Source organism: Antedon bifida, chromosome 2 (assembly GCF_963402885.1).
Source record: "Antedon bifida chromosome 2, ecAntBifi1.1, whole genome shotgun sequence".
NCBI classification, from domain to species: Eukaryota; Metazoa; Echinodermata; class Crinoidea; order Comatulida; family Antedonidae; genus Antedon; species Antedon bifida.
In genome coordinates, this window is record NC_136227.1 from 23,016,218 (window position 1) to 23,029,491 (window position 13,274).

Sequence of the window (13,274 nt, forward strand, 5' to 3'; positions counted from 1 at the left end):
GCTATTTGGATGGTTAATTAGGCATCACATGCCGTTCATTATTTTGCACTAATGAACAAATTAATAGCACTATTGAACGTTCAGCTTTTTTGTCGAAATTTCAATACTTTTCGGAATGTGAAGCGGCTGTTGACACATGTAGTGTACGCTGTTTATAACTACTCTCCGCCACATTTATAGCAGTCAATCTTTCAACTTATGAAATGTTCTTATCATACAGCTCATAAACATTCATTATATGTGTACTCATTTTTAAATAGCATTTCCAATGGCTTTAAACATATTAAAAATGCTATAAAGAATTTGGTGATAATGTAAAGGGAAAGCTTGTGTCGCAACTGGATGGAACTGAAAGAAACTAGATACACAAGCGCTTATGTATGGACAACTGATAAGAATTAAGCTTATGTCATTTTATGTGTGCCTGTCACTTGTAGTCACTTGATGTCAGTTGCTCAGAGTTCGTATGTCGATGTTGATGTTGAGTTAAAAGTAATTTATTAATCCCCCCTACATTTTGGCAAATACAATACAAAACATAAAGAATTAGGTTATAAATTTTAGAACTTATTTTTAGGCACCACTATCTTTTATATATGGCTTGCATGCAGAAATATGATCAGTGTGCATCTTCGTCCAAAATGCATGTAATATTTAGCTCAACTTTTTGACTAATTTTGTAATTACCGTGGTTCTGTTTCCAATAGTAGTTGAGAAAGATTGGTTATAAACTCCTTATTATAAAGTATCACTGGTTCAGAGGGCCCAATAGTGATATCCACTGGCGCAAACTTAGCAGACAACAATGACAGCCAATCAATCTGTAAATCACAACAAAGTAATTGAGGAGTACACACTCATTGAATTGTCAATGATTTATATTACAACAAAGCCAGAGTTTATGTATTGATTTAAAATTTACAAAGTTAACTAAATGAAACAAGTATATCCTTCAGTAAGAGTTATGAAAATATAAAAAGTGAGTAGAGATTGGTTGAACTGTTGAACTGAGCACATACTTTTCTTTCCTCTTACTTATATAAACCATTGAACATGGTAAAACAGCAAAATATATAATGGGAATCATAGAATTTTAGATGAATATATATGTAATTTGTGAGAATGAGTGTCGAATATTAAAGGCCATGGTGCGGGCAAAAAATTTCTATTGATCATAAATTCCAATAATTATCGATCTATAGCTTCCCCTATGTTTCATAATTTTTGGGATTTTATTTGTGTTACACGAGCTTGTTGAAAATAAGCACTTTCTTATCAGTGGGACGAAAGTTCAAATTACACATAACAGTAAAATCTCTATTCTTTTGTATTTTTTTAAAAAACTATGAAAAATAAACGGTGAGGTAAATAATTTTATCAGATGACTAAATATGTGTACCTAACTTGAATTTGACGTTTCTGGTATTTTTATTCAACTTCAGAGATTTATTTTCATGCTATAGCAAAAATTATATATTTTATATATAAATTATATATATCCACAATCTTTTTTCACCTTCTAGGGAGTCACCAGACATGTTATTACATTAGGTTAAAATACCTAACTACTGAAAAGAAGTCTTCCTGCTTTTTATGGCTGTTCAACAGTTTTAAGGGAAATTCATGTTTCTTCGTCTTGATTTCTGTTACATAATATTTGATTTATGTACAATTAACCAGATGTTATATTTAAAATTCATGCCTGTACATGACCTTTAAATAAACTTGTTGAGAATGAGTATGTTTGGAGATATTACTAATTTAAATTAGCTTTTAATTAATTAATGGGAACATCTCTAAAAGACATGGAATTGTTGAAAAATAACATTTTATCATTCACCTCATGCCATTACTTGTACCAATACACTCATAAACTTTCATTCATTAGTGTACTTTGTGAGAATGAGTATGGAATACAGTAGTATACTTTGTGTTAAGGAATACAGTATATTAGTGTGGAATATTATATGAACTTGTTGAGAATGAGTATGGACATATTAGTGTACTTGGTGAGAATGTGTGTGGAATACATTATATTAGTGTACTTTGTGAGAATGAGTGTGGAATACATTATATTAGTGTACTTTGTGAGAATGAGTGTGGAATACATTATATTAGTATACTTGGTGAGAATGAGTGTGGAATACATTTTATTAGTATACTTTGTGAGAATGAGTGTGGAATACATTATCTTAGTGTACTTTGTGAGAATGAGTGTGGAATACATTATCTTAGTGTACTTGGTGAGAATGAGTGTGGAATACATTTTATTAGTATACTTGGTGAGAATGAGTGTGGAATACATTATATTAGTGTACTTGGTGAGAATGAGTGTGGAATACATTATCTTAGTGTACTTGGTGAGAATGAGTGTGGAATACATTTTATTAGTATACTTGGTGAGAATGAGTGTGGAATACATTATCTTAGTGTACTTGGTGAGAATGAGTGTGGAATACATTATCTTAGTATACTTGGTGAGAATGTGTGTGGAATACATTATCTTAGTGTACTTGGTGAGAATGAGTGTGGAATACATTATCTTAGTGTACTTGGTGAGAATGAGTGTGGAATACATTATCTTAGTGTACTTTGTGAGAATGAGTGTGGAATACATTTTATTAGTATACTTGGTGAGAATGAGTGTGGAATACATTATCTTAGTGTACTTGGTGAGAATGAGTGTGGAATACATTATCTTAGTGTACTTGGTGAGAATGAGTGTGGAATACATTATCTTAGTGTACTTGGTGAGAATGAGTGTGGAATACATTATCTTAGTGTACTTTGTGAGAATGAGTGTGGAATACATTTTATTAGTATACTTGGTGAGAATGAGTGTGGAATACATTATCTTAGTGTACTTTGTGAGAATGAGTGTGGAATACATTTTATTAGTATACTTGGTGAGAATGAGTGTGGAATACATTATCTTAGTGTACTTGGTGAGAATGAGTGTGGAATACATTATCTTAGTGTACTTGGTGAGAATGAGTGTGGAATACATTTTATTAGTATACTTGGTGAGAATGAGTGTGGAATACATTATCTTAGTGTACTTTGTGAGAATGAGTGTGGAATACATTTTATTAGTATACTTGGTGAGAATGAGTGTGGAATACATTATCTTAGTGTACTTTGTGAGAATGAGTGTGGAATACATTTTATTAGTATACTTGGTGAGAATGAGTGTGGAATACATTATCTTAGTGTACTTGGTGAGAATGAGTGTGGAATACATTATCTTAGTATACTTGGTGAGAATGAGTGTGGAATACATTATCTTAGTGTACTTGGTGAGAATTAGTGTGGAATATATGAACTTGTTGAGAATGAGTATGGAATACAGTATATTAGTGTAATTGTGAGAATGGAATATTACATATGAACTTTGTCAGAAAGTGAACTTTGTGAGAATAAGTATGAGATAGTGCTCTAAGTATACTCACAGCTGGCATCATCTGCTGTACACTTTTGACATCTGTTTTATAATAATTATAAGTGTACAATTGACTTGAAAGCTAAAAAAGTAAAATTAACACCAGAACAATATTAAATAGTATACATAAATAATAATTATATAACTAGATTTAATTCGTCACTATGATGAATTATACGTTATATGCATTGATTTAAATAAAGATAATTGATTTTTAAAAGATATATTGATTGATTGATTTTTATCAGAATCTTTAATTATTTATAATATATGAAGATAGGATCTTGCTAACGCAAATACAATAGCCAGTATCACAATCTGATCAAAGATCCCTCTACGTATAATGTCATAAACCACATTTGTTACATAATAATAAAGACATAAGTTACTTTTTATCTAGATTTCATTATAAATCATATATTCTTATTTCGTTTCGTTTCCCAAGGTGAGACTTGATCTCGGTACCTTGAATGCTATAGACACAAGCACAGACGACCGAGCCATACACAACTGACTAAAGTTGAAGAAAGATTCTAGAGTTTCCATTAACCACTTTGGTGCAGATAGATTATTACATACTGCGATGAATTATAATTTTTTACTATGATGACAAAACATTTAAAAAAATGATGCACTGTCAAAGTATATACTTTTAAATTTAATATAAGAACATTATAAATAAGAAAGTTAATGTTAAGTTTGTTATTTCGGCCCAAGAAAATGTCATAGTTTGATTGTCGAAATGAATTTTTTTTAAATTTTATATGCAATTAATGATGACTTAATCAACATTTTTTCTCTTAATTTCATAATAATCATCTTTAAGAAAATGAAATGCAAAATAGGGGTTCCCGAGCATTCTGACTATTTATATAAATTTTAACATGTAACATATTTTCACTATTTTAAATTGCATGTGATTAGCCTGTCATTTTTTATTTTAAGCGCGCGTACGCATGCGTTATATATGCGCTACGCACGCGTTATATGCGCTACGCACGCGTTATATGCGCTACGCACGAAATTGTATTGCCATTTGATGAAATATGATCTGAAATTTATGAGTACCATATTTCGTTTAATTATGATACATGCTTGTGAAGATATGATTCCAAATAGGTTGTTATTTTTTGTGTCTTATGATGAACTGTCGTGTTGCACAAAAAACCATTAGAAATAAAATTATGAAGTGTCAAAAATTATGACATTTTTGTTTAGCATAAAATAAATCTTCGGTTAATGAATTTTTTTTAAATAGGAAAAAAGTTATAAAATTGAACCTTTTTTACAACAATAATGGTTCATGAAATAAATGGCTGTGATTTTAAACAAATATTTATGCATTACTACACATGGCCTGAGCCCTATGCGAATAACAAAATATGCATAAAGATTTTAATTATTGTAATCTATTTATTATATATAGTTACTACTAGCAAACTGTAGGATAATAACAAGAACAAACCCCTCTTTTTTGCTGAAGTGTCCTTTTCTAGAGACTACATCAGTATAATGGTATGCTTAGTATATCTCAACGGTTTTTTGCCTTTTTTGTGAAAAATAGAACCCTCTTATATGGGCTTGTTAAGCAATAGAGATATTATAGTGAACATAATATCTGTATCGTTAAGCCAAGTCAACTTGTGAACAAAAATCCCTTACATTTGCAATCTTAGTTTCCAACTCCAGCACCTCTTTAAATGCAGCACGTGACTTATTTTCAGGAGCACCAAGTAACACAGCTAGTTCTACCATGAAGTCTTTATATGCTTCCAGTACCTACACAGAATCAATTAACAAGATAAGATCTTTCAACAGTCAGATATTACCGTACTGAAGCGAGTATAAGCCCACCCCCCTTGAACATGAAATCACGTCAAGTTTGGAGGATAGGGGCTTATACCCAAGGATCCAAAAATGCAGATCGTCAAAAACAGCCCATGTACTGTGTATTCAATCATGGACATCCTACCTCTGAAACCACCACACGAGTGCCCTCACATCGTGTTGCGACATGTACATTGCCTATACACATGAGGTGTAGAGTGTCGGAAAATTAAACTTTTAGTTTGTGTCATTTATCGTAGAATATCTTATATTAAACGTCAATTGAACAAGAATTTATCAAGCAGAAAACCAAGTACCGTATACAATGTTCGTTAGATAGAAATGTACCAAAGAAATTTAATAAGCTAGTTTATGGCAGCCGATACCAAACAGGGGTTCTCCGTTTTGACGACTTGTCATTCGAGCGTAGTGTGTGCAGCGACCTTTGCACGCGATGGAGTGTAACAAAACAAGACTGTTAGGCCTGATATGGCCTAGCTTATATTAGCCTAGCTTGGTTATGATAAAAGGTAGGTGGACGCGGTGTATGGAAGTCGCTAGACGAGTCGACCATCACAAAATTAATACTCGGCACCTACTATAGATCTTCGAATTAATGGGTGGGCTTATAACCGAGTGCCTTATTTTGCATGACAATTAGTTAAAAGTCGGGGATGGGCTTAAACCCAAGTATGGGCTTATACCTGCGTCAGTACGGTAATAAGAATTTAAATAGCAGTAACATATCTAGGTGTGTGTAGAGGGTATCTTGCATATTGTTTTGTTGCATGGGATATATGGCTTCACAAACCAAACCTTAATGATCTAAAGCTAGCAAATCAATATTAAGGATTCCCGAACCATGACAGTATGATATAATAAAAAAAATGTTGCGGCACTCTTTAAAGCCTCACAGCACTTACAACCAAAAAGGTTGGTTTTAAGAACAGATTTAAACTGACGTAGACGGATTACGTATACAATGAAGTAGTGCATTCTAAACACATCAGCAAAAAATTGCCCTGTGCATGAGAAGTGGAATTGTCCAAGTTTGTTTTAGGCACTTGGAGAGCGAGTTTATCAATGAATGAACGTAGACAATGGCTAGGTTGATAAATGTATATAAGGTCTTGAATACAGGAAGGGGGTCAGAGTAGGATAATACTTACATCTCCATTTGCTGTCTCATTCAAGTAGTAATTGGTATCTGGTAATATTAGGTACGACTTATCTATCTGCAAAAAAAAAAAGTCTTTTTCTCTTAAGAGGGGTTGTATATTGTTAGAATATGCCATTTTTATCTATATATTTTCCAATACATAATATACAGTATGTCCATTGACAACAATAAATGCCATGATGGTGTAAAGCAAAGATACCATAATGTTTGTATTTTTGTAGGTTATCATCAGGTTGTTTCCAATTTCTTTAACCTCATTGGTTTAAATGTAGAAGTAATATTCAAACCTCTTACAAAGTAAAACCAGGTAGAAATTAAAAAAGGTAGCCCCTAGATTTTTGATACAGTTTCAACATTGTGGTAATTCACTCAAATAAAAAAGCTTGAATGAGAAAGAACACAATGAACGAGTAAAATTGTTATCAAGTTGCTGTTGGAATTTTTCCTGAATTATTACTTAATGATAACATTTACTGAAATACTACTTTACACTAAATATAGTGTGAAAAATTAACATCTTGTATGTGTAGTCAATCATTCAGGTATGCATGAGATAAATCAAATCACCTGTTCATATTATCAGGCCGACTGTTATTGAAGCAGTCCACTTGATTTTATTACCTTTTATCTTTATAATATGTGCATAGTAATTATTAATTTTCAATCTTTTAGCCTTTGCCATAGCCCAATAATTTGCATAAAATTGCAAACACCAATGATGAAGTTGGTAGTCTATGGGTGGCGCTTACCTAATGGTGATGGTGGTTTGTGGGGATGCCCCCATTTGAGGATGTGGTTAATTTGATTCTGTACCATTTACGGAGAGAGATGTTCAATGCATATTCTACTTTTTAAGTTACAGTATCACTATTAGAATACTAGGAGAATAGGCTATTATCAATTTAGCTCTGTAAGCTAAGCACAAAATACATCATTACCCAAAATTTTTTAAAAGAGTTAAATGATTATCCTATTAAACTAGGCTTTATTAAATACAATTTTTTTTTTAAATGTTTGATTTTGACAAATTTTACCTGCAAAATGTTAACTTTTGAATTCTTTTCATCTTCCATAACAAAGAAAGGCAAGATAAGATCCAAATCGTACATGACGGCAATATCTTGTAAGTTCTTGTTGAAGTTAAAATCAATGTCCTCTTTTTCTTTTAGTAAGGTCCAACCACCTAACTACACATAAAAAGTATGTCAGAAAAAGTAAATTGCTGTGTAAGAAAAAGATTTAGCATTCACCACAAAATGTAAGAAATCGTTTGATTGAAATGGAAGGCTGCACTGAACTGCAAATATATTCAACTTGTTGTGAACACAGCCTATCCTGTGGTAACTAATCTATAGTAGATTGGCTGCTTGCCTATGATATGCCTCTGTAGATGTGATTGAGATAAACTTTATAAACTACATAACTTTAAAACATTTCCTATTGATAGGGTGGTGAATTAATAATGCTGAAAGTAGGATATCAATTTGATCTCTGTTGTGCGTACAATGATGGATGCCATTCATCTATATTTTTTGTGTAAATTTCTTATTTTAATGTAATGTTTTGTGATACATTTTAGCTTGTATCCTTTTTAGAAAAAAAAAAGGAAATTATTGATGTAAGGCACACTAAATATTGAAGAGCCATATTGTTAATCATTCAAACAGATTTGTATAAACTACAGTACTGAACCATATAAACATTCCTTTATACTTTTAATATCATCATTCCCAAATACATTAAATTGTGCTGTCATTGCAAATAATCATTCAGACAGAGTTTACCATTTATTAATAATATGCTGTGCACAATCATACTGTTAATTGGCTTTTGCAAACTTTATAAGAAACAAAAAATTAAGAGTTTACATTATAAAAGATGCTCCAAAACAGCTATATGGAATTATTAAGTTCATCTGAGATGCATGCACAAATTAGATTATTCACTTTGTGTAGTAAATTATGCTTTAACGCTAATAATAATTTATTAATAGTCATTGTCAACATGCAATTATAGATCAGAATATACATATTTTAAGTGTATTACTAGCTAGGTTCACATTCAGAAATTATCGTGAGTTTCTTTATCATGATGTTCTATGTGAACCTGCAGGAAGATCTTGTTTATCACGTTAATTCTGGTTAACATGCTTTCGGAGGGCACGCTAATTATCATGATCTTATATGCGGAGACGAAATTCAACCAATCAGCGCTTGGTTATTTATTGCGTCATCGACCACCCACCGGAAGAAGTCAACATTGTTGTTGTTTTGATTTCGTTGACCGTCAGCTTCAACAAGTTTGTTTTTGCTTGATAGTTAAATTATTGCATAGGTTCAACATATATATGTATATATCATACATCAAGTTTAATAGTTAAACGATTAAAGAATAAAATACCTGATTGAAACCTGGAGAACAAACCAGAAATTAATGTGAAACAGCCAACCAGGAAAGTAGCCAGGACTTTATCGAAAGCTAGGCCTGGACTCCAACCCACAACACAAGGCATGCACGACCTTACGAAAAGGGTGCTACTATTTTTTTTTTATGAAGTGTATAGCACTTTATAATTTGGATCAGAATTAGGCAATTCTTCATAATAGATATATGCTTTTTTCCATATTTTAAAATTTATAAAACCATCACTGTTGTATACCTCTGTCTACCTCATTCAATCAATATTGTTAATAATTAATGTATATAGCCTTAGCATTTGAACTTAATGGTGCATATCATGGCCATCGCAATCACAACCAATGTAATCAAAGTTCATAATCATATTGATATGGCAAAATAACCACATACCCATATTAAATCACATAGTGCAATGTTAATTATGATTAATGCTTAAAGAAATTCAACTAAAGGCCTACCACCCTATAACCAACACAACCAAAAGCATCAGACATTCGAATCACCCTACTGCAAAATGAATTATGAATAAAAGAACATTTAACCAAACATATAAATGCTTACAAAACATCAGATAGATATAAGATAGATCTGATTATAAACATTAATTATACTTACAGTTCAGATCATAATCTGGTGAAAAAAAATTATAATAAAAAAAAATACATAAAATTTTAATTTGGTGAAATGCACTATGGCGCGCAGGCCTACACTTTCATATAGGCTTTTTTAGAACTCCAATAAAGTTAATTGAACTAGTTAAAACTTACACTGTCAAGAACGTCTTTCAGTGGTTTACCTCCTAGTGATTCAATAATTTTATTTTCATCCATACAAGATTGGTACAACTGACGCGCTTTCTCACGAGCACTGTTTGGGCCTGGAGTTACTTCTGGTTCTGCCTCTATTTAAATAAAAAGTAATCTATGAAATTGAAACTCATTAATAACATTTCTTTTGAGAGGTTTTATTAAAAAAGCTAAAATTAAAATTGAAAATGAAAAAAGTGATAGTCAGTCATGCAATGATTAATAATGAAATAGACTCTTGGTTTGTTAAAGCATGGAGAAAAATTATCCATGCTTAAACTATGAAATGTATGCAAACAATTATTAATTTTGCACTTATTATAATATGATTTACTCAAATAAGCAATAATTTTCAAATATATTTTTACATTAAATATAAAAAGTCAATATAGGCCTATTGTTAAATCACTTTACTTTCATTTTATTTACTCTGGACGCACCTTCATTCAAGAAGTGTGCCAACTGTTTCAAAAGTGTAGCTTACAAATAAATTATTATTATCATTATTATGGCATACTGTAGGCCCTACAGTAGCAATACAAAGATCAGTAATTCATTTTTTTTTAATTGGCCTTTTAACTTACCGAGAGCATTTTTTAAAACCAGTTGATTTTCCTCCCAAATGTGGCCAAATGTTCCCCACCTTGTTGAACCATCGGGAATTGGATGTGATTTAATCCAACCTCCACAAGAATAAGTGTAGAAATCCTGACAGGGATCAACAGATTGATCCATTGAACTAAGGACACTGCTGGCAACACTAATACATGCTGGACTCAAACAATACCCTACATGCAATCAAACAAGCATCAATCATTAATAGAATCTCCTACAAAATTACTGCATGTAATTGCCATACATTTTGAATATCAAAATAAAAGTGTAATGTTAGTTATCCAGATACAGACATTATTAAGGGAGAACTACAATTTAAAAGTAATATCTTATAAAATGAATTCATCAAGTATGGAACCTCAACCAGACAATTTAAAAAAAAATATACAGTGTTCTACAACAGATTTGGTGAATATTTCAATATTTTATGGAAACAATGATTTAAACAAACTAAATTTAAATTGACATTGATTACCACATGGATCAAGAGCAAATTTTATTAAAACTGGCATGACATGGGTACACCCACAAATCTTGAGAAGTTCTTCACGGACCTCATGCATGACCTGTGAGTTGATCATCAGCTCATGAGATTTGTGAAGATCAACACAGCATTAATCTCACATCATTTTAATGATATAAGACTGTGGTCTCATAAGAAAGTGGAAATCAGACATTACAGAACACGTTTCATTAGAATCAAATGACCTAGTTATTTTCAAATAACCTATTAAGCATGCAAACTCATCCCTTGCGGTTGTTCAACTGCACAAATTGTTTTTATATCATCAAATTGAACCGTAATGATCATTATTTATAGATTGTTTGTTCATTTTGTGTAATGCTTCATACCTTATTAATAATTACTTTGGGACATGCATTGGATATGTTTATAAACATTTATTAATTCATAATGAAATGGCAAAATAATTTTTTTTTAAACATTTTAACTGTGGGAAAGCGATTATTCAAGTGTGAAGTATCCTATTACAAACAAAATTTTCATGGACTGTTTTGATAATAATTCAATGATTATCTGACAGTGAATTACAGTATTATATAATATCATGGGACTCATAAATACCAGAAATGCTTTGAGATTTGTCATTCAACCGTTAGACTCTTTTCCCAGACGTTTTTTGGGTCCAGCAGCTGGTACCTATAAATTATAGTCGAAAATCCTTTTTCGCAAAAATGTCAGTGTCTAGTACTATAATTGCTGCTTGCTTTCATCTAATAAATGAGTCATCTCTTGTGACGTAGTGGGCTAGAGCAGCAGCGTGAAAACAATTTAATTTAATGTTTGTCTTTAGTGTAAGCCTAGATTTCATGTCCTAGACTGAATTGAAGCATCAAAACCCGTAACTTTTTCAATTTTCTTGGTTTTGCAACACTTCACGTCCGCATATCCCAGCAATGCTCGAAAAAACCAAGAACTATTAACGATCGTGTAAAAATGTGTAAATATTAGTGGCCCGGCTCGATCATCGTTATCGTTATTTATTTTCAACTTTAACAATTTGAAAATTAAACACAACTTGCCATAACGTTAAGTCGACAGGAAAACAGGCTTTAAAATCCTAGATGACTTTTTTTCTCTCCATATCCACTCTTATTAAAAACTATCTATTATTTTGCAATATACTAACATTATTCAAAGTTGTAAGCTTGCAAAAGAGAATTGCCAGAAATAAAAAATAAATAAAATCAACTTACTAGTTTTTGTTTTTCTAAGTTGAACTGCAAGTCCAATCACACAGAAGAGAAGCACAAGAGAGATGCCAATTAAACCTAATATTAATGCTTTCTTGGTCCAGAGTTTTGATTTTAGCTTACTGGTTGTGCTTAAATTACGGAATCCAATCTCCTCTTTCATCTCCTCTGTTCCTTCAGACATGTTCTCTTGGTTCATGTTGTTCGACAACTCATCATTCTCAAAGTCTGTGCGTTTGTACTTACTCATCTACAGAAGAAAGAAAAATTCACAGCGATGTAACAAATTATTGAAAGGATGGAATTCACAATGATGTGAATATTAATTTTATGGATGGAATTTGTGTGCTAGTCAGCCATTGGAGGATATACAGTGATTAATATTCAAATTGATGAGATTTTAACTGTGAAAAAGCTTTATAATGGCAGATAAAGCGACAGGCATCTTCAGCAATAGCCAAAATATATCCTTTATCAATTAAAAATTAATGTTAAAATGTACAAAAATGTATGAAATTTCTAGTTGATATTATGTTGACATTGAAATGGTTTTTAAATTTGCTAACACTTCATGGAGGTCTACTGCCATGGTTTACTACAAAAATTAGGTAATTTTTATAAATTACAAGTTTAAAAAATAAAATATAATTGTTTATATTGTTCCCTGAAAAATTATTTTTGGTTATTATCTGTTTGTTTTGTCTTTTTTTTCTACTGAAGCGAATACTGTAACTTTATTAAAACTGCAAAAGATTTCCTGATTTATTTGAATTAGACCAATACAGATGATTTTGTTTTTCTTCATTTATCATGTTTTGGTGACGACAATACATCTTTAAGTTAAAACATTCTATTTCGTCACATTTTATATGTTAAATCATTAGTTTTGTTTGTTTTTCCCTTACCAAAGTGAATAACTTTATTAAAACTGCAAAATTTTATTAATCTTCATTTCTAGGGGAAGATTTTCAATCCTTTTTGAAGGATTATTAAAATAATCAATACTGCTTTAATGAAGATACAGAGTTTTAATACTAAAATTATAAATTTATAATAACATACAATGGGATCATGCTTGTATGAAAACATTGAAATCAGGGTCAAATACTGTATATGCCAATACCTAGATAAGCTTATTGATTACATACAGTAGGCCTACCTGACACCAATATGTAATTTGTCAGGGCCTGTTTCTTCTGCATAGCACCAACTAAACTGTTTATGCTAAAAAAAAACAAACTGCTAAGTTTGTGCTCACGAATAACTGTTAATCATT

The 13,274-nt window shown here is 31.4% G+C and overlaps 1 protein-coding gene across 4 annotated transcripts in view; it reads right to left on the bottom strand.

Moving 5' to 3' along the window:
* Window positions 1-13,274, bottom strand: part of LOC144858621 (endothelin-converting enzyme 2-like) — a 50,707-nt gene that overhangs the window by 10,712 nt on the left and 26,721 nt on the right. For 3 of the 4 annotated variants that reach the window (XM_078714706.1, XM_078714705.1, XM_078714707.1), the window contains 8 exons: window positions 12,002-12,248; window positions 10,255-10,458; window positions 9,632-9,765; window positions 7,481-7,633; window positions 6,436-6,501; window positions 5,102-5,218; window positions 3,450-3,521; window positions 688-821 (listed from right to left, as the gene is read on the bottom strand). In XM_078714706.1, the coding sequence (XP_078570832.1) occupies window positions 688-821; window positions 3,450-3,521; window positions 5,102-5,218; window positions 6,436-6,501; window positions 7,481-7,633; window positions 9,632-9,765; window positions 10,255-10,458; window positions 12,002-12,248 (1,127 nt within the window). The remainder of the gene's footprint in view (window positions 1-687; window positions 822-3,449; window positions 3,522-5,101; window positions 5,219-6,435; window positions 6,502-7,480; window positions 7,634-9,631; window positions 9,766-10,254; window positions 10,459-12,001; window positions 12,249-13,274) is intronic. The other variant, XM_078714708.1, reaches the window with a different exon arrangement.